At 47.0% G+C, this 21,514-nt stretch overlaps 4 protein-coding genes across 5 annotated transcripts; 3 read left to right on the plus strand and 1 right to left on the minus strand.

The window, feature by feature from the left end:
* The first annotated feature begins 467 nt into the window (after positions 1-467).
* On the plus strand, positions 468-3,005 carry LOC104418924. The gene has a single exon (XM_010030401.3). The coding sequence runs from the start codon at positions 809-811 to the stop codon at positions 2,825-2,827; it is 2,019 nt and encodes a 672-aa protein (XP_010028703.2). The 5' UTR covers positions 468-808; the 3' UTR covers positions 2,828-3,005.
* A 4,873-nt stretch (positions 3,006-7,878) lies between these two features.
* Positions 7,879-9,009, plus strand: LOC104420573 (glycine-rich protein 2). The gene is given in 2 exon segments (XM_039301427.1): positions 7,879-8,313; positions 8,316-9,009. Coding segments are annotated over 2 exon segments (624 nt in total). The 5' UTR covers positions 7,879-8,039; the 3' UTR covers positions 8,666-9,009.
* Positions 9,010-11,780: 2,771 nt separating this feature from the next.
* LOC104418925 (thaumatin-like protein 1b) lies at positions 11,781-15,301 on the plus strand. 2 transcript variants are annotated; one of them, XM_010030404.3, is made up of 4 exons: positions 11,781-11,983; positions 12,112-12,808; positions 14,891-14,997; positions 15,115-15,301. In XM_010030404.3, exons 1-4 carry the CDS (start codon positions 11,929-11,931, stop codon positions 15,120-15,122), a joined length of 867 nt encoding a protein of 288 aa, XP_010028706.2. In that variant the 5' UTR covers positions 11,781-11,928; the 3' UTR covers positions 15,123-15,301. The 2 variants fall into 2 exon arrangements, with proteins under 2 accessions (XP_010028706.2, XP_010028704.2); XM_010030402.3 differs by having other exon boundaries at positions 11,782-11,983; positions 14,891-15,301.
* A 219-nt stretch (positions 15,302-15,520) lies between these two features.
* On the minus strand, positions 15,521-18,708 carry LOC104418927 (protein NUCLEAR FUSION DEFECTIVE 4). Its single transcript, XM_010030405.3, is given in 5 exon segments — positions 15,521-16,303; positions 16,739-17,118; positions 17,120-17,433; positions 17,436-17,610; positions 18,265-18,708. Coding segments are annotated over 5 exon segments (1,689 nt in total). The 5' UTR covers positions 18,613-18,708; the 3' UTR covers positions 15,521-15,831.
* Between the last annotated feature and the right edge of the window lie 2,806 nt (positions 18,709-21,514).

Consider the following 21,514-nt stretch of genomic DNA (forward strand, 5'->3'; position numbering starts at 1 on the left):
TTACAAAGTGCTTATACTTCTCGCGGGTCCCACGGCATGCAAGCGATTGGCGCTGGTGGTGACGAGGCAAATTCCATTCCCATGCGGAAATCACGTCAAGGGACGTCACCGCCCACTCGCCCACTCGCCATGCCCAGCGCGTGCACCTCCACGCCGCCCATCCGACGCCGCAATCGAGAGATTCGGAGGATCACACCGAACCTCGTCGCCGTCGGATGGGGATCGCGTGGCGCCGTAGCGCGTGGGGAATCCGGCACCGGGAATCGCAACCGAGAGGGTTTTTAAGACCAACCAATTCACTTCCTATATATAACCGAAGGTCCAACGGCAGCTCGAGATTAATGTCTGAAGGAAGCTGGAGAGACAAACCCGTTTGACCGATTAACCCCCCACCACCCCCGGAAGAACCAAGATTCTCACCCTCCTCCTCCTCCTCCTCCCTCCTCCCCACCACCGCCAGCCACCACCCCGCGCCGCCGCCGCCGACGCCTCCGCCGGCCGCACGAAGCCAAAACCCATCCCAGCCCCACCACCACCGCCACCACCATCTTGAGGGGGGCGCTTCAAGAAAGGCCAAAACTTGCAATTTCCGAGCTTCGATCGTCGCCTTGAATGATGGTGGTCTCCACATTCGCATACTTATAAAGAACACACCTTCTCAATTGGGTCCCTCACCGTCGCCAAGAAGAGGTCCCCAACTTATACCTTTTTCCGAGAGTCTCGAGAGTTAGCCGAAATTTGCCCAGAGATCGATCTCGGGATTCCCTCTGCGTTTCTCTTCTTCTCCTTCTAGTCCGCTGATCAGGCCATGGCGGATATAGTGAAACAGATCCTCGCCAGGCCGATCCAGCTGGCCGATCAGGTGACCAAGTTGGCCGACGACGTCCACGCGTCGTTCAAGGCCGACTGCGCCGAGGTGAAGGCCAAGACGGAGAAGCTGGCCGCGCTGCTCCGCCAGGCGGCCCGCGCCAGCAACGACCTCTACGAGCGGCCGACGCGACGGATCGTGGCCGACACCGAGCAGGTCCTCGAGAAGGCCCTCGCCCTCGTGGTCAAGTGCCGCGGCAACAGCCTGGTGAAGCGCGTGTTCACCATCATCCCCGCCGCCGCGTTCCGGAAGACCTCCATGCAGCTGGAGAACTCGATCGGGGACGTCTCGTGGCTCCTGCGGGTGTCGGCCTCCGCGAACGACCGCGACGACGAGTACCTGGGCCTCCCGCCGATAGCCTCCAACGAGCCCATCCTGTGCCTGATATGGGAGCAAATCGCGATCCTCTACACGGGCTCCGTCGAGGACCGGTCCGACGCGGCCGCCTCGTTGGTCTCGCTGGCCCGGGACAACGACCGGTACGGGAAGCTGATCATCGAGGAAGGCGGGGTGCCGCCGCTGCTGAAGCTCGCCAAGGAAGGGCGACTGGAAGGGCAGGAGAATGCGGCCCGGGCGATCGGGCTGCTGGGGCGGGACCCCGAGAGCGTCGAGCAAATCGTGAACGCGGGCGTGTGCTCGGTTTTCGCGAAGGTCCTCAAGGAAGGCCGCATGAAGGTCCAGGTCGTGGTGGCCTGGGCGGTGTCGGAGCTGGCCATGAACTACCCGAAATGCCAGGACCATTTCGCCCAGAACAACGTCATCAGGTTGCTGGTGAGCCATCTGGCGTTCGAGACCGTACAAGAACACAGCAAGTACGCCATCGCGAGCAAGCAGAAGCTGTCGATACATTCGGTGGTGATGGCGAGCAACAGCAATCAAGGCGATGCGCACGGGCAGGAAGACGATCACGACAAGCAAGCTCCGGCCGCTCACATTGCTCAACCGATAGGTAGCGAAACCACGAGCCAAATGCAGAATGTGGTGGCCAACACGATGGCCATGAAGCACCAGACATCCTCGCACTCCAAGCCGCCCACGTCGGTGCAGGGCCACAGCCCGAATCACCGTACCAACGATGCAAAGACCTCCCAGAACGCCACCAAGCCCCACCACCACCACCACCACCACCACCACCACCACCACCAGCAGGCCCAGAACGTGGCCCTGGCCGGGAACAGCATCAAGGGGCGAGAGTTCGAAGACCCCGAGACCAAGGCCCAGATGAAGGCCATGGCCGCTCGGGCCCTTTGGCAGCTCTCCAAGGGGAATGTCGGGATTTGCCGGAGCATTACCGAATCGAGGGCGCTCCTCTGCTTCGCCATCTTGCTCGAGAAGGGCCCCGAAGACGTGCAGTCCTACTCGGCGATGGCGCTGATGGAGATCGCGGCCGTGGCCGAGCAGAACTCGGAGCTGAGGCGCGCCGCCTTCAAGCCGACCTCCCCGGCCGCCAAGGCCGTCGTGGACCAGTTGCTGAAGGTGATCGAGAAGGGTGAGTCGCACCTACTGCTGACTTGCATCAAGGCGATGGGCAGCCTGGCGAGGACGTTCCGAGCGACCGAGACGAGGATCGTCGGCCCGTTGGTGAAGTTGCTTGACGAGAGAGAGCCCGAGGTCTCGATGGAGTCCACCATCGCGCTCAATAAGTTTGCGTGCGCGGACAATTTCCTCCACGTCAACCATTGCAAGGCCGTAATCAGCGCGGGGGGCGTCAAGCACTTGATCCAGCTCGTCTACTTCGGGGAACAGATGGTCCAGATCCCAGCATTGATACTCCTGTGCTACATCGCGCTGCACGTCCCTGACAGCGAGACGCTCGCGCAGGAGGAGGTGCTCATAGTCCTAGAGTGGTCGTCGAAGCAGGCGCACCTGAACGAGGAGTTCACAATCAAGGACCTACTGCCGGAGGCCAAGAGCCGGCTCGAGCTCTATCAGTCCAGGGGGTCGAGAGGATTCCATTGATTTGATCGGGAGCTGCACGACAAGCGAAATGCTTAGAGAGATTAGAAATAATTGGGCGGGGATAAATTTTGGTTTTAGTTTGTCTCTGCTGTGATCGACGTTAAAGTGTATATAAAATAGATATGTCACATTCAATCGCCCTTCAACAAAGAGACCGGAGAGTCCTGGAATTTCCTTTTGTTGGAATGCCCTTTGCTTTTACCTTCTCTTTTCTAGCTTTCGGTCTATTCAAAAGCTATCCAACAACTGGTCGTCGAGTCTCACCACCTTGCTCGACGCAGAAACTGTATATGGTTTTTCCATTCACCGAAATCGCCGTACGATAAAGCAAGGTTTTCTTAGCCACTCGAATCCCATAGGACCCGTGCCCAATTCAAACCCACTTGAACAACCTATCGATGTGATGGCATCAATGAAGCCACCACTCGACTCCGCCACTACCACTTTGGTGTTGTCGCATCGCAATATCAATGCCACTGCCCTCGTAGCCTCGATGCTTTTGTGGACCCGATGCTGCCTAATGTACCAAACCCAAGAAATTACTTCATCCATCATGTCTGTAAGGATTGGTACGGGGTGATAGAGAGATCTCGCGAACATGGGAGTTGGGAATGAGCCAGAAATGCTGACCATCAGCATTGCTTGAGGACTGACTATTTGAAGCGGTTGTAGAGGGACGATCATGGCGAGGGAGAGAGAGGGAGAGAGATCACCGAGAGTGAGTCAAGAGGAAAGGAGAAACAAAAGGCGAGGCCGGCTGACGACAACAACCATCTCTAGATCTCTTGCCTCCGACAACCACCAAGAAGTGGTACTAGTCCTATTGTTCGGATTCCCTAAAAGAAAGAATCTTGCTTTTTCGCTTTCCCGTCGAAATTCAAAAACGAAAGAAAAGAAGTGAAACCAAAAGGAAGTTGGTGCAGGCAAGCTTTTGAGAATGCTTTTCGGGTAAGAGAAAAAACAAGTCCAGCCCTCTTTAGTTTCGGCGAGGGCCCGTTACAATGAGCCCAATCCTGCTGGTGCTGAGCCCAAAGTGCAAAAACATTCATCTCCAAAACTTCAGCTAGTCCACCGAATTTCTTTATAAAAAAAAAATAGAAATAAATGAAGAGAAGCATCGAGGGCATTTATAAAGCCTCGCTGGAAACTGGAGAATGCACGAAAAATAAATAAGAAGAGAAAAAAATCGGAAAGAAAAACAGAAAAAGCAAAAGAGAAAATTTCAGGAACTGGGGACTGCTAGTACTTTACACATACTTGAGGGGAGGGAGCGGTGGGGACAAAGAGGACGCTGCGCATTTCTGCTTTTGCTCGGTCCGCCTGGTTTTCGCAACAGCCGTGTTCGGTTGTGGTGGTGGACCGAATCTGCACCGGCCGAAAGGTGCTTTTTGACCATCCCATCCCACGCCCTTTCTATTCATTTGATAACACGGAGGGAAACAGCGAACATACCAAAAGCATTTGGGGATGGAAATTTTTAGACCATAGGTTGCACCCGTCGAACGAGATCCGCTGAGACTCTCGGAAATTTGACCGATGCGCTACTAGGAAACGGGATTCCATATATTCTACAGGGGACACATGCCGACGATGCCGCAACATCGCACGACTCAAATTCCATGCAATAAAGTATGTCGGGAGTGTCAAGTCGCGCACCCAGCATAACACCGCATGGCCGAATTCCTTATCATGTGTTTGTATCAACATATCGAAGTCTTGTTTCGCCGTTGGCCTTATTTTGAAATGTTGGTCGTCTAAAGCGTGTCCACAAGATTTTCCAAAAAATAAAAAATCTTATAGATGCGGCTTGGTTAGTAGTAAGCAATGATGTTGCGCGAGAAGGGTATGACTCCGTCCATGAGATTGCGCATCGTAAAGTAACATCAATTTTCACACAAGGCATCCGACACAAACCTCGAGCGAGCAGCGAAGCCGCATGGAAGCTTCCACTTTTCAGGAACACGACGACAACTATTGAGGAGTCCCATCCGGAGAGACCCTTCCGAGTTTGACCGTCCCTTTGACCCCTTTGACCGGTCTTCCCCCTACTTTTTCGGATTTTTTCTTTTTATCTCTTCTTTTTTTTTAAATATCTGGAATTGTTATGATAAAAATCTCTTTCTTCCCAGTGACGATTATGATATGCTGCGCCTGCAATTCCCAGAGAGAAAGGAAAAAAAAAAAAGGGAAATTTTTAAAGCTATTTGGTACGGCCTGCCCTCACGTCCCGTTTATCCTCCAAAAGATGGCCTCGCATTATGGCATGTTTGGCAGCACGGACATGGAGGCTATTACCATAGTAACCTTTTTACAATAAGTAATGGATAAAATTTATCACAGCATTTGGATATTTAGGATGACCTTGATAACCAATTTATTTCTGAAAAAAAAATTTACTCAAAAATGATTTTTTTATTTAACAATTTATGAGTTTTTGAAAGCACTTCGTAACTATCCAAAATTTCTATTTCCAAGATAGAAATGCGTTTAGTAAAATTCTTAATTTTTTTCTTTTAATTTTAATAATTTTATTCTTTTTTCTTTTTTCTTTTTTTCTTTTTTTCCTCCTAATTTGTGGCTGATCGCAGACCATGACAATGTCCAATGATCAACTATGCGAGCTTACCGTCAACAAGGCTCTACCTCACCCAAATCTACAAGGCCTAGGCAAGCCTTCAATAAGCTCACTGGACCTCACCCAGTCGATCATCGACAACCAACGGCAACGGTAGCAACTAACAATAGCTAGCAGAGGAAGAAAAAGAGAGAAGGAGAAAATAAGAAAAAAAGTTGCACTTGATTTTGAAATTATCGGGTTTTTTATTCTCAAGAATAAAACATTTATCAAACGAATTTCTTTTTTTTTTTTGTTTCGATAAATAAAATAATAGAATCGCTTGTTCTCAAGAATATTGTTAAATAGGGTCTTAGACAACTAATGTTTATAAGAAGCTTAGTGCTACAATTTTGTCTAGAGTGCATTTGGTTTTGATTTAGTGAGGTCCATGACAATCTCCACATGTTTAGGGGGATAATGGTCCAAAGAGTCATTAGTCTATTGTATGGCGATCAATGTAGTCCTAAGCTTTTTAATTTGGCTGATTTCATCCTAAACATTTTGACAACTTTTCAATATAATATTTCCAGTCAATTCATATTATAAATTGTTGACATATGTATCGACCATCTTATGTGGTGTGGCTGGTGCTAACATGGACAACAATTCCTAAGGCTTCAACCACCAACAAATGGAAATAGGAAAAAATAAAACAAGAGAACATAAAAGAAAAAAAAAAGGAAGAAAAATAGCTAAAATGACTAAATTAACATATCATCATAAAAGTTTATCTCATTTGTGTTTCACATTTCAATTTTATGGCTTTCGGTCGAATCACACAAGTATTAGTTCATTAATGTTGACTGTATAATTATCTTAGACATCTCCTATTCTCCCTATGATATTGAAAGTGATTATGCATATAACGTGTATTTTGGCAAAATATGATGTGTTTGCAAACGCATGATGGGTTTAAAGACAAATGTCACTATTTTTTCTTGAAAGAGTAGAACTTTACAACAATTTATAATTATTTAATTTTTGATTTTTTTTGTGTCAAACGTAAACTGTTATTTTTATAGTAGATTTCAGTCAATCATTCTTCAATGCACTATATCTCTTGCAAATTAGGCAATTTTTTTTTGTGATAAAAAATAAGGCGAACTTTGCCAACATAAAATTTTACATTTATCTAAAAAAGGAAACAATATCTACAATCATTGTTACTTTTCTAGATTTAGTCACTTAGGGTCCGTTTGATAACGCTTCTGTTCCGAGAAAAAAATTATTTTTAAAAATAGTTATTTTTTATTTTTATTCTCCGGAATAATTTATCAAGAAATAATGTATTTTGTAACTATACAAAATTTATGTTCCGGTGGCGAGGGGAAACGATGACGATTAGCAACGGTCGGTTAACGGGCGGGTGGCGACTAGTAGTCGGCGGCAGTTGACTAGTGGCAATGGGGGTGGTAGCTAGCAAAGAAGAAGAAATGAAGAAAAAAAAAAAGAGAAAGAAAAAATAATTCATTTTTATAAATTGTTTCCAAAACAATAAATTACTTTATTTATTTATTTATTGTTTTGTTCCAAATCTATTCCCCAACCACTTTTTATTTCAGGGAATCAAAAATTTAATTAACCTTACTAAACATATTTCTATTCTTTTTTTTTGTTTAAGAAAATGAAAGAACATAAATTATGAAAAATAGAAATATTACCAAATTGAACATTAGCATCCCACCACTTTGGTATTTTATGAGACATCTCATGATTGGAACTGATTTTCCTCTCCTATGTTTAGTCTAGTCAAGCGTTACGCATTGGTTGTCCTATAATCGACCTTTTTTCCGTTCATTCTCTAGGATAATTCATGTCATGATCTGAGCCGTTAATTTAATTGGTAGAGGATCATACGGCGCGCCTATTGAATTTTATTCTCATAACGTGTATTCATGATCAGTTGCATTGAATAAGTATCCCTAAAAACATACCGTTGGTATATGATTGATTAGATCTCCAAAAGTACCAAAAGAAAACATTCATATTATGTAATTTTCCATATCTACACTTTGAAGAAATCATAATCGAAGAAATTCAGAGAAAATTGCCCAACGCAAGAGAGAATCTCGAAGAAATGGACGAAATGGTCTTTTCAGCAAAATCCGAGAAAAGAAAAAAGAGAAAAAGAAAAGGGAAAATGAAGAGCTTTCGCTTTGACCTATTCAACTTGCGCGCAAATCTCCTGAGGGGAGGTCCGCTCTGACACGACGCCCCGACCGTTGGATCAGAAAAGTTCACGCAATTCTCGCCGTCGTTGGGGATTCCCCAAAAAGGGCACCGGGGCGGGCCCCGCGAGAGCATCCCGGGAAAGGGCAATTTCTTAATTACACACACTCCCCCACTCTCTCTCTCTCTCTCTCTCCTCCCCGCCTCGTGCCGCGTCGCTCTCCCCTAAAACATTTCTTTTTTGTATATATTGAAGCGCCCCCCCTGCTCACGCTGTGGCAGAAAAAGAGGAAAAAAACTCTCTCGCTTTCGCAGAGGAGAGAGAAGATAGAGAGAGAGAGAGAGAGAGAGAGGGGGTCGTGGGGGAGGTGTGTTCTTTTTCTCTCTGTGCGAAGGAGGGTTGTGAGGTTCTAGGGTTTCGGCGAGATGGGGGAGAGGCTCACCGGGAAGGTCAAGTGGTTCAGCGACCAGAAGGGGTTCGGCTTCATCACCCCCGACGACGGCGGCGACGACCTCTTCGTCCACCAGTCCTCCATCCGCACCGAGGGCTTCCGCAGCCTCGGCGACGGCGAGTCCGTCGAGTTCCAGATCGAGTCCGACGGGGGCCGCACCAAGGCCGTCGACGTCACCGGACCCGACGGGGCCAACGTCCAGGGCAGCACCCGCGGCGGAGGCGGCGGAGGAGGAGGCGGCAGGGGCGGTCGCGGGGCGGTGGGTATGGAGGAGGCGGAGGGTACGGCGGCGGCGGTGGCGGGTACGGCAGCAGGGGTGGGCGAGGCGGCGGGGGTTACGGAGGGGGCGGGTACGGCGGCGGCGGCGGCGGCTACGGCGGCGGCGGCGGCGGCGGCGGGGGAGGGGGTGCTTGCTACAACTGCGGGGAGACCGGGCACCTGGCGAGGGACTGCTACCAGGGCAGCGGAGGAGGCGGCGGCGGCGGCCGGTACGGAGGATCCGGCGGCGGCGGCGGCGGCGGCGGCGGAGGAGGAGGGAACTGCTTCAAGTGTGGAGAGCCAGGGCATTTCGCGAGGGAGTGTCCTCAGGGCGGCGAGTAAATCTCGCCCGAACGGAGCTCGTCTTCGGCCCCCGAGTCCGACTCTCCTCTATTTACATCTCTATCCCTTCGGTTGTGTGCGCGTGACTTTTGCTGCTTAGGTCTTTCATTTTTTTTTCTGGGTTTAATGCTCTGCATGCGTTTCATGTGACAACATTGTTGTTGTGTTTAGGACTCGTGTTTTTTTCTCTTGCCAAAATCATCTTTTCATTTTTGGTTAAATGCTGTTGGGCGTGGTGATGCGATGATGATGTTGGTCCCTGTAGGGTCGAAAGCGGAACTCGAAATTGGTGTGTAGGTTAGGTCCTTTTGAATGCACCATCTAATCGACAAGAAATTTCGTCCCGTGTTTCTATCTGGATGCGAAGTGCGTTTATGTGGGGGTGTGATTATGGCGGACTGGTAGAATACCCATTTTGGATTTCGACGCCATTATTATTGCTGGTAGCGAGAGTCGCGACAACATGGGCGCCGAGTAAATGGAGGAGATACATACATTTACGGGAATGTCGCCAGAGCATTAGAAGCTCACCAATTATAGGAAACGCACTCTGTTTCGTGGGGGGCCAGTGTGCGCTCCGCTCCCGCTCTGCTTTATTGACTAGTGGGGGTCGGGCCAGTCCGTCCCATCTTTTTCCGCTTGTGGCTACAGTGATTGAACTTGGTATGGGCGAGAAGTTGAGATTTTGACTTGGGGGGAAAGGGGGACGTTTCGTAACTGTGGCTGATTAGGTAGGACCGTAGTTAATGCGTGGATGGCGTTTGGGCATTTGATAGCGCGAGGGCAGGGGGACTTGGGAGTGAGTCGGATTCGAGTCCCCTCTCTCTCTCTCTCTCTGTCGATCTTCTCTGTCCCACCTTTTAATTGAATGCGGTGGATGGCGATTTAGTCTAGTTCGAGTTCTTGTCCTCTCGTCATTTGGCTTCCTACCTATATTTGCACAGTAAAAGCCCTCGGAAAGATGTATTATTTAAGTACGGCGTGGCTTCACGTTCGACCCAGAATATTCCCGAGCGTGAAGAGATGTGCTTTCTAATCTGTTGTTGAAAAGAGGGAAAAAGAGAACGATATCTACGGTGAAAGCTACTCGAGTCTCCAAAATCTTATCGATATCTCTTGTTTTGCCCTATCTTTCAGTAGTCGTGATTATGAGATGGGCCTTGATCGATGTTACGAGGCCCCCTTGGTGCAAGCCGAAGCCTAGGATGTCGTTGTCTCGTTGAATTGGAGACTTTCGTGGAATTCGGGTTACCATGAGGGTGATGGGACCGCGGAGGCACGGTAGGGTAGAGCGGCGGTCCTGGTGGCGATCGGTATGAGGTCATTAGTAACATTTCATGAATAGAGTGTCCCAACATGTCTATTTAGTGCGCCAAATCTGTCGTGTTCGTGCCCAATTGCTGAACTGCGAGGAACATAATTACGTGTTTGCCCCATTGCTGAACCGTGAGGAACATAATTACGACCGCCTGACCGACCACGAATATTTTTGATCGTGCCCCTGCTCCTCTCCCGACTCGTAGGCGGTTGCACCTCTCCACTTCGCAGAATAATCTCTGATCTCAGTAAGTTATGATTCAGATGAGGTCACTAACCATGAGTACCTAATTTCATGGGCATCTTCCAGGTTGAAAACTCGAGAAGAGCAGGTTTAACATTGAGGGGATTATACAATTAAGATTTCTCGTGTAACAAATAATATCTTCCAATAGATAGCAAGAGTGAGACGATACGCCTAAAGTGAGATCGGCTAAATCTTTTATCGAACACATTTAGAAAATCTTTTACTTGATTAGATATTTTCAGTTAGATTTAGTTAATGTCATCAAACGTACTGATTATCATTTGGCGTTGAGTAGCTGTATTTTCACATGGAATTTTACTAATGACAAAAATCGTTTTCTGTGCTGTATACCCAGCATCGGTTTCCCTTTTCTATGCAGCATCTCGTGATGCGAGAGATGGCTCCAACTAGCTCCAAGACAAAACACGAGGACCGCGACTCTAGCCGACCATGTCGTTTGCCCATCGACTCCTCTCCTACAGTAAACAACCACAAGCATCACGCAATTTATCTATGTAAAGTGGATTTTTCTCACGATACGAAAAGGGAGTTGAAGCCTCTTTTGCTTTGTTTTTCATGGCTTCCGCCAGCGTCGTTCATGAGCCTCTCCCATTTTAAAAAAAAAATGGGCTTCGTAGACTGGGCTCTCTGGCAATTGCAGATAGCAAACCCGGTCTGCCAAGAAGGGTCCCCGAGCCATCACGAAGTCGAGCCGAACCGGAGCGATCCGGTTCGGTTAAAGGCTCGCGCAGATACCGCGGTCACTGGATGTGCAAAAGAATCTTTACTGAAACAGACGGAGAGTGGTCCAGGCGGTAGCTGATCCTTCAAGCAATGTGGCGTGGCGGGCGTACTTTGGTAGCAAATGTCACCGAGAGCAAAAGTCATTTTCGCGATGCTGCAATAATAGATACTTTAACCCTTTAACTTATTAGACTATGCAATGGCCTTCTTTTTCCCCGATATTTCTAAGAAATGTCCCCCGCTAACTTTTTAATTTATTAATTTCGCTGTCGGGCGGAGCCTTTTCATTTCGGCCATGTCGGCCGTGGCTCTTGAAGGTGGTCTTGAGAAAATAAATTTTGCATCGTAATTAAGCATAAATACACTTGATATAAAAGTTAGGTTAATATCATATAAAAAAACTAAATTAGTATATTTATGAAAAATTCATCAAAAATTTTAAATTGATATATTTATGATAAATTTAATATTTATTAGCTTTCATTAAATTGAATTAACACAACGAAAAATCATTAATTAGTACAAGTAACAATATAGAAGATAAAATCCCAAAGCAAAATTTCCTTAAGTCTGCGTATAGGCCTCAATTTGCTGAAGCAAATTCCACGTCCATAACTTCTTAGGTGGACAGAATTATTTTGGTAAAATTTTACGGAAGAATTAATGAAGGGTAAATTTTTTACGGATATATCAATTGGGGATTAGATTAGTTCAGTATAAATTTGTCATGTATTAATTTGAGTTGTTCTTTTTTTTTTTTCGTTTTATAATATCAATTTTAAAAGTTTAAATTGTTCAGCAAGTGCAGTTATGCTGATGAGTTCAGTTCTCTCCTCCACTCCAGAAAAGTAAAGTTCTTTGAGTGACAGCGACGCCCAGCCCAGAATCTTCTGTTTTCGTTTTCCTCCGGACTCCGAAACTGTGCAGTCTTTGAGCGCGCAAAGAGCTCTTCCCAATGGATCGCCTCCTCGCCGTCGCCGTCGCCGTCGCCGTCCTCTGTCTCCTGTCAGGTAAAAACATGGAAAACCCAAATTCAAGGAGCTGCCTTTTTCACGTCCCTCGCATCGTTATGCAAATTCCGCCCGACCCTTCTCTTGATTTGTTCCTGCAATTTGTGAATTATGATGCGCGCTCGCAGGAGTGCACTCGACGTCCTTCAAGATCGTCAACAAGTGCCGCCACACCGTCTGGCCCGGCCTGCTCTCCGGCGCCAACACGGCCCAGCTCCCCACCACCGGCTTCGCTCTCCCCAGCGGCGCCTCCCGGACCGTCCCCCTGCCCAGGTCCTGGTCCGGCCGGATCTGGGGCCGGACCCTCTGCGGCCGGGACTCCCAGGGCCGGTTCGCCTGCGGCACCGGGGACTGCGGCTCCGGGGAGGTGGAGTGCGGCGGCGGCGGCGCCAAGCCGCCGGCCACCCTCGCCGAGTTCACACTCAACGGCGCCGACGGGCTCGACTTCTACGACGTCAGCCTGGTGGACGGGTACAACCTCCCCATGCTCGTGGTGGCGCGGGGCGGGAAGAGAGGCGGGTGCAGCGCCACCGGGTGCCTGGTGGACCTGAACGGCGCGTGCCCCGCGCAGCTGAAAGTGGCGAGCGGGAACGGGACGGGGAGGGCCGTGGCGTGCCGGAGCGCGTGCGAGGCGTTCGGCGACCCGCAGTATTGCTGCAGCGGCCCGTACGCGACGCCCGACACGTGTCAGCCGTCTCCGTATTCGCTTTTCTTCAAGAACGCTTGCCCACGCTCATATAGCTACGCGTACGACGACAAGACGAGCACTTACACGTGTGCCGGGGCGGACTATATCATCATATTCTGTCCCTTGCCTTACACCAGGTGAATTTTGCACAGCTTCGGTTTTGCTTTCGCCTGCTGTTTCTAAAGTTTCTAGCCTGCTATCAATTGATTTCATTAACTTGTGCTATGATGATAGATGGTGTTTTTTCGCATTTGAAATGGGAGCATTTTGAGAAAATAGTATATTTCTGGGATGAGAATGTGACACTAGCGTGAGAGTGTCACAGTGGAGATGCATTCTTGATTACTCAAGGTTATTGTCTATTTTCTATTTGGTTTGAGCTGCAAAAGTGTAGCTTTCTTCACCTGAGAGGTGAAGTGGGGAGATGGGTTTTATGAAGTTCTTTTTGCATCATATAGAAGCCATGTCTTCGGCTTAGTGGCATCAAGCTGTATGATCCAATCATGGTTCCATCATGACTGTAAGATTGTTGTGTGATGAAGATCAAGTTTGAGATGACATCAATCTCACCGTCTATGAAAAAATGTTTGATAGCAACTCTGCTTATACTTACGGCAGAAAAAACGGTGTGACTTTGGTGTTTTTTCTCAGAGAATTTAAGCCAAAGTTGATCAGCTTGTTCCGCTACTTGAAAAATTTATGAAAATCTGAATTTCTCTGGGCATTAAACTGTAGTAAGTGCGATTCACTGAGATATCCACAGAAGTCATAGGAAACAACTAGTTAAGTAATTCTTAGACTTCCATCACGAGGCTTTTGAAGTGACTCAACTCATGCTTTTTTGAGTGAAACCAGACCTAAAATTCTTTTCAATCAAAGCAGCTCTAATTATGTAAAACGCTTGCACATGGGCATCGAAATGTAAGATGGAGTCATCGCGATTGACGTATAAATCTTGTCCATTCTTCAGCGTTGCTAGTTTGTCAGCATGAAGAAATGTCTATGCTCCCGCTATTCTGTCCCCACTGCTTCTTCAGCTTACTACTGTAGTTGTAGCCGTGCTTATGTTTATAGTTCATCTAAAGTGAATCAAACTTTAAACTAATGGCCCGAATTTCTAGGAATTAGATTACAGGAACACCAAGCAAGAGAGTCAATGACGTTAGGATCCCTTTTTATGTCTAGTTGATTGTCTAAAAGGCTTTTAAAGATGTTGGATTGATGATGTGCACTTTTAATATTGTGAATCCTCCCTATGTAAACAGAAATACACTGTCAACAGTGCTATCGTAGTTATAGGTAGTGATTCGTGGTAGAATTAACTGTATTGTGCTCAGCAGATTCAGCAAAATATCATATTTGTCATCGAGAAGTTGTTTGTTCTACATGTAGATGCAGCCTTCTATGGGCTAGATTAAGGGTAATGCTGTTGGTCGAAGAGTTATAGCAGTGGATTGTCACAAGTCATAATTTAAGTCGTGTCTGTGAAATTTAGGTGAAAATAAGAAAACAGGTTTTCTAAACAATTTGTCTGATGTAGGGGCTTGTAAGTTCTGCTTTGAGTAAATGAGAGGTTATCTATGTTTCCTTTGGTTAACATGTTTCCTTTTCCCTCTGCCATTATAACTTGTGTGTCTTCTTACTCATATGGAGAAGAAACTCTGGAATATGCAATGACAATCTAGTTCTATATAGCCATGATCATGCTTCAAAGCTCTCATATATTGTTTATCGTGTTTAGATACAGAATGGCTAGAGTTTCACTGTGTCTGTCCGTCATTATTGCAAATGGTTCATCTTAGCCAGGTTTAAAGCTACAATATTCCCCTAAAGATCATGTCTTTGAAAACCTTTTGTGGTAGCTTCTGAGGCCAGCTTTACAAGGTAAAAGAGCAAGAGGCTAATTTTGATTGAATTATGAGAGGCAATTATTATACTCAGCCAGTATGTTACCGTTGGATTAAAGGTTCACTGGTTAAACAAGAAGCAATTGGTTCCCATGCAGATCATTGGCCTTCTTAAAAGCATCTCTCCACCCTCGATGACTACTGTTGTGTGTGCTTAGAATGTGATAATTATACTCTTAAGGATTCCAGAACTCTTTCATCTTTGTTTCATAATGCCACACTGGTTCAATCAAGTCATGTTCAACCTGTCAACTTGTTACCTTCTCAATTCACTGATGAGTCTTTTACCAACGATGTGGCATGAATATGCAGCCAAAAGGTCCTGACCGCACGCAAAGAATCGGCAAAGCTACTACCTCTGGTGAACAAGACGACTCTGTACCTCATGAGCAAGTATGCAAGTGGCGCTTCATTTTCAGGTCTGCTGCAAGTGCAATTCGCTTGGGGTTTTGCCATATCTGTTCTAACATCAGTTATCCTCTTCTGGCCATATTTATGACCCCCGTGACTGACATTATTAGCCTGGACACTTCCAGGCAGGTAAATCATCTCGAAGAGGTTTTTATCAGGAGCATTTCGCCGCCTAGACGAAGAAGGGTCTCCGTTCTTGTATCCTGCAAGCTAAAGTTGACTCTTAATTTTGCCTGTAGCTAGTGGAACCACAAAGTTCCGCAACCAATTTTGTACATAGATGTCCTCTTCATCTGCTGCCTTCTGGTCATATTCGAATTCGTCGGGGTCTCACGCCGGTCTGAGCATGATTACTACAGAGGACGATTGCCCCTTAGACAGGAGTGAGACCATGGCGCGCCATTTAGAGTCTCCAAATGAAGAATCAGGCAAGAAAACATAGGCGTGTGTTTCAAGAATTGCATTCTAAATGGCCTGTCTGGACATGGATTTGGATATTCTTTTCCTTTTCTGGGTAGACAACCAAAGCAATAGCATGAAATGGAGAGATTCTCCAATTAATTAGGAAGATCAGCAAATCATACTAAAAATTTGTGGACCTAGACCCTTAAAAAGAATTGCACAGTACGACTGCTTAGCAGGCAGCTCCTTACGCCTTTTAGGGCCCCTCCAAATATCATATGAAGGTTGTAAAACTGTGGGCTGACCTAAGGTTCTTTCTCCAGAGAATCTGCATATTCTCTTTCTATAAACTTATCACTGGGCCAAAGAAAAAGTAACCCAGGAATAGAATACAGTCCCTTGCCCTACAACCGTAGCAGCCTATCGAATTACTAACGTCATCATTGACCATCAGATCCCACTCTCCTCGACTTCTTGCTGGCATAGATCTTGGCGTAGACCTTCTTGGTCCTCACGGCAAGCAGCACGTCGAACCCGAACCCCACGACACAGGCAATAGCCATGACCACAAACACGAGCCGGTAGCAGTGGGGCCCCACGCAGGTGTTCCCGCCCCCGGCTGTGCTGGTCGCCTGCGCGTCGTACAGCAGGCCGGCGAGGAGTCCGGAGAAGAGGAACGAGCCGAGCGGGAGGTTCAGGATCAGGACATTGTAGATGAGGCCGTAGTACTTAAGCCCGAACAGCTCGGAGGCGGTGGGGACTGTGACTGCCAGGCGGACGCCGTAGCAGACGCCGACCACGATGGAGCCAATGTATAGGGAGCCAGGCAGTGCCATGGCCAGGATCACGTAGCCAACAGCCATCAGGATCTGGGACGCCGCGTTCCAGAGTGGTCTTGGAGTTCCGGCTTTCCTGAAAAGAACGACATCGAACAAGCCATGAGATCACTGGGAAACCTTAAAACTCATAAGAATCAATCTGCATTGCAAGAACGTGTGGCTCTTTTATCTGGTCGGTATGCATAACAAGGGATTAGACAGTAATTCAACTGCCAAGGTGACGTGACGTATGGTAAGAGTTGGTGCGGATCGGGCTGTTACTAGAGCGAAAAATGAAGATACTAGTCGAAAGCAACTTTAAAGCGACGTGCCCATTTTGATAAATTCGGACACAGACCCCGAAAATCTTTCCCCCAGATACGGTCGACACCAATAGCCGACCAATTTGAGCGAAAATTACATTAATAAACTATTAATGAAAAAGTTAAATTGAGGGTTTTTCATGGATTTAGAATTTAATGAGACCATAAAGTGACAGGGAGCGGAACGGGGGGGGCAGGGAACTTACTTGAGGAAGTATTCGGACAGAGAACCCGACCCGATCCGGCCGAAGAATCCCCAGACGCTGGTCAAGGAGACGAACATGGACACGTCGGCGTAGCCCAAGGCCAACCCCATCTGCCCCATGTTGTTCATCACCGCCAGCCCAGTCCCCACGCCGCACAAGAACGATACGAACAGGATCCAGAAATCCACGCTCCTCATCGCCTCGAATATCGTGTGGTCCTCTCCGATCGCCGGCCTCCTCTTCTCCACCGCCGCCGCCTCCTCCACGACTTCCGGCTTCTGCTGGCTCTCCGGGACGACCTCCTGCCTCAGCAGCGGCTCGGCGAGGTCGCCCAGGCCCGGCTGCTTCTCCATGTCGGAGCCCCGAGAGAGGGGCCCCCGAGGGGGTCAAGCTCTTCAAGAAGCAGTACGCCGGCACGGCCAGCGGCGAGGCCAGGAGCACGAGGAGGCCGGCGGCGAAAACGCGGGAGAAGGCGGGACCGTGGGGGGCGGTCACGTCGAACGTGAGCAGGTAGACGGCGATGGCGACGGCCACCGCGTTGAAGGCCCCGAAGTAGCGGGGCTCGTCCTTGGGGTCCTCGGGGGCGGCGGCGGCGGTGGCGGGGGCGGGAGGAGGGGACTCGCGGAGGAAGAGGACGGCGGAGAGGCAGACGGCGAAGGGGACGAGGGAGAGGAGGAGGAGGAAGGAGGAGGGGAGGAGGAGAAGAGGGCGGCGGCGATGTCGGTGAAGATGGCGGTGCTGAGGCCGACGAAGCCCTTGAGGATGCCGGAGACGGGGCCGCGGTTGCGCCGGAAGTTGCGGATGCAGGTGACGAGGACCGCCGTGTTCATCCACGTTGTGCTGTTCCCTCCCATGCACAGGAAGATGCACATCTGTCCCCATACAACCCCGAGCGGTTCAGTGACGGGCGAAAACGTGGATTGTCAGCAGGTTTTCCTTTCTCTTTCTTTCATTTTTTTTTAATTTTCTTTTTCGAGTTAGGTCAACCGGTATATCGTGAATATCAAAGTGGGAAAAACATAAACAGGGGCAAAAGGGGGAATTCCCCTGCCTTGTTGTGCTCATTCCTACCTTTGTCCAATTGGAATAATATTTATTATTAGAGGCGAAGAGAAAGCTTGTTTCCTAAGCAAACACAGACTGGGGCAAACTGGGCAATGCTTTGCCCACAAGTTCAATACCCTCGAGGGAAAAGTTCTCTTCTACGTTAAAGCAATACAAAATACAATAATAAAAGAATGGCCTAAGATACACTAAATAAAATTTTCAATTAAAGAATAGAAGTTTATCATGTATGACTTGAAAATATCGATTTAATGAGGGAAGAACCTTTTCCCGCTACCCACAGAGAAATCTTCGATATTGAGTGCACTAAGCACTAAGAAAAGCCAAAAAAACTCCAAAAATCTCAATTTAAGGCAAAAAAGGAAGAAGCCATATATGTTAGGGTCGTTTTTAGGGCAACACGGAGCATCATCTCGGAAAATATTCTCTGAAACATCGATTGGGCGGTGCGTGTGGTTTACCTGCCAATACGGGAGGGGCTGGATCCGCTGGCTGACGACCAGCCACTGCGCCCCGTAGCCCAGCAGCCCCTCGACCGACCCGATGAGCAGGATCACCGGCGTCGGGAGCCGGTCGGAGGCGAGGCCGGCGAGGAGGCCGAAGGCCTTGCCGACGTCCTTAGCGACGGAGAGGTTGTTGAGCTGGAGCTGTGTGAGGCCCATGAGGGACTTGAGGGCGTCGGAGTAGTTGGAGAAGGTGTAGTTATTGCCGGAGATGGCCTGCACCCACACCGCCGTCACGAAGCCCAGCCACTTCCACGCCTCCGCCGCGGCGGCGGAGGAGGGCGGGGAGGACAGTCGGAAGGCCATGGAGCCGAACGAACAGCCCGAGCCCGAGCAGCGGTTGAAGGGAGCAGGGAGGGGGAGAAGAGAGGGGGATTTGAATGGTGGGTGGCGAGTGCGTTGAACGGGGGCAGCGTGTTTATAAGGAGGGAGATCTAATTCCCACGTTATTTTAATTTGCCTTTTTTTCTTTTCCGAGTACGTTATTTAATTATTCGGGATTGCGAATATACACGATTCGAGGACATCGAGGTAGGTGACCGCCGGGAGCGAAGCCGACACGTACGGTGGGAGGTTCCTGCCTCTTCTTTCTTTTACGGTAAAAACAACAGACGAACGTATGGTATGGACCATATGGTTATGGTATGGCACGCCTGTTCTTGTCTTTCTATGACATATCTGGCGCTAAAGAGTATACGTATTTCAATAATTGTGGGGACCCTAATGGAAAACGGGAGCATCAGGAAAATGTCAAGAAGGTGGGTGTTTTTTTGGCTGTTCATAGTCAAGACTCGAGAACCATTTCAAAACAGGGGATGGATTTGGAATGAGGTGCGCTGAGTGCGAATCAAGGGGAAGGCGAGTGGAGAACTGGAGGAATCAAAATTATTCCTGGTTGCTTTTACACAACGAGGAAGATAACTCAGTAAAAGTTTCAACGCCTTTAGATACGAAAATCAATATGATGGTGCGGACATCCATGTTGAATGTTAGGAAAATTACCAAAAAGTATTTTGAATTTATTACACTTACACTAATTTAGTTCTAAACTTTTTAATTTGGCTAATTTAGTCCTAAAATTTTCAGTTTAATTTTAAATATTTTAATTGTGTCAATTTATTCATAAACCTTTTGACGATTTGTTAATTCAGTCATTCTAGTCAATTTTGGCCGAAACCCCTAACTAGTGGTTTAGTTAGTGCTAGACATCTTACGTGACATATTTTTCTAATTTATTTTTCCTTCTCTTTCTTTTCCAGCTCTAGGCCGCGACACCCTTGTCCAGATCAAGTGAGGATCGTCGACCCTTGACTATGGCCGACTAGGGTTGGGCAATGACCTTGCCGGCTTAAGAATGGAAGAAAAAGAAAAAATAATATTAAATTCAAAAAATTACTGCATTAGCGTCAGTTATGCCATAAGACGTTTGGCATTGACTAGATTGCCACATCAGTGATTTTCAACCAATTAAATTGGCAAATCATTTAAGGACTAAGTTAGCACAATTAAACAATTTAAGACTAAATTAGTCAAATTGAAAGGTTTAGGATTGAATCGGTATAAGTGCAATAGATCTAAGATCATTTTGGTAATTTTCTCCATTGAATGTCGATAGAGAGACTTGATTATCCCCAAATATGCTTGTAGACGTTTTCACTTTTGATGTAGAGAGATGAGTGGGGCGAGGCCTTATTTAATGTTTTTAATCATAGCATGCACGGGCGAGGCCTTATTTAATTTTATAATCATAGCATGCACGAACCAATGGCTCGGAACCATGGCGATCCGCAGCAAATTACCATGATCCACCACCACCGGTCAATTGCCCAAAAGTTTAAACTGTTAGAGAAGTCAAGGCCACATGTTTGAGAACTTAATAACTAATGTATAGGAGGGAAATTTCTCAAATGTGAATGCGGATCTATCATCCACGTTCAGTACTCCCATTTGTCATGTTGCTCAATAGGTCGCGCCATATGTCCATTTACTTTGCGTCGTTTCACTGCCGTCGCCGTCTCCACCGCGGCTCTACCATTTCTTTCCTGCCCGTCACGTGTGTCTTGGAGAGTTTTCCTAGAGAGAGGGAACGGACATCAGCGATGCTTGTTGCCATCGCCCTAGGTTGCGATCACCAAAGACGCGGCGGCGACGGCAGCAGAGGCTGTGGATGGGGCTTGGGCAAATAGAGGTTCGCGAGGGTTTATACGGGTGATCGGAAATTTTGAGGAGATGATAATCTGCTGTGGTGAAAACCAAAAGTAGAATGAAGGTGTGTCCAGATCTGGGGAACGAAACAGGAGATGGAACGTGAACGGTGACAACAGACATGATTCCATCAATTCCAGAAGAAAATGATGGGAGGAATCAAATTTGAGACTTAAAAAGTTTTATAGCATATAAAGTTAAAAGCGAAAATTGTCCAAAAAGTCCTAAATCTATTACACTTTCACCAATTCAATCTTAAATATTTCAATTGTGTTAACTGAATTCTAAACATTTTCACACTTTGTCAATTAAATTTATTCGATTAATTTTGAATAGAAATTGCTAACGTGAATGTTAATAGTACCATGTAAGATAGTCAGCATTGACGTGAATGGTGAGGGTTGGAGGTGAGGGCTGGTCGGCGACCCTCATCGAGTTTGGAAGAAAAAAAGGGAAAAGAAGGAGAAAAAAAAATCAGTTTCTTAAAAAATTATAAAAATTGTTCACATTTACATCAATTATGCTATGTAAGATGCTTAGCGACTACATTAATGATTTTCAATTATAATTGATTGGATATGCTCAATTGACAAAATATGAAAATGTTTATGACTCAATTGACTAATTTGAAATGTTTATAACTGAATTGATAAAAATGTAATATGTTTAGAATTTTTTGGATAATTTTTCTAAAGTCGAATTTGCATTCATATCTCTATGCAACCGCAACCATATGGATTATACATTAAATATTAACATATATCTTAAATATCAACGCCCAAAGAAAAAGAAAATTCCTATGAAAGTCGAGGCATTATCATTCTTCTTGTCTTGGTTCTATCACCCATAAACACCTTTAAAAAGATTCCCTATGCTTAGGTTGGCTGTTGCGAACTATTGAAGAAATTTCCCAAATTGATTTTGAAGATTAACAACATTTATCTGGAGTAAATAATTTGATTCTGATGATAAGTAATTTTCAAATGGAAAATCTGATAGGATG

Source organism: Eucalyptus grandis, chromosome 9 (assembly GCF_016545825.1).
Source record: "Eucalyptus grandis isolate ANBG69807.140 chromosome 9, ASM1654582v1, whole genome shotgun sequence".
Lineage (NCBI taxonomy): Eukaryota > Viridiplantae > Streptophyta > Magnoliopsida > Myrtales > Myrtaceae > Eucalyptus > Eucalyptus grandis.

Excerpts from the sequence above, each read along its gene's own strand:
- LOC104418925 (XM_010030402.3), top strand. The coding sequence starts at position 11,929 with ATGGATCGCCTCCTCGCCGTCGCCGTCGCCGTCGCCGTCCTCTGTCTC. Across the intron at positions 11,984-12,111 it reads CGTCCTCTGTCTCCTGTCAG|GAGTGCACTCGACGTCCTTC; the intron begins GTAAAAACATGG and ends GCGCGCTCGCAG. Across the intron at positions 12,809-14,890 it reads TGTCCCTTGCCTTACACCAG|CCAAAAGGTCCTGACCGCAC; the intron begins GTGAATTTTGCA and ends ATGAATATGCAG.
- LOC104418924 (XM_010030401.3), top strand. The coding sequence starts at position 809 with ATGGCGGATATAGTGAAACAGATCCTCGCCAGGCCGATCCAGCTGGCC.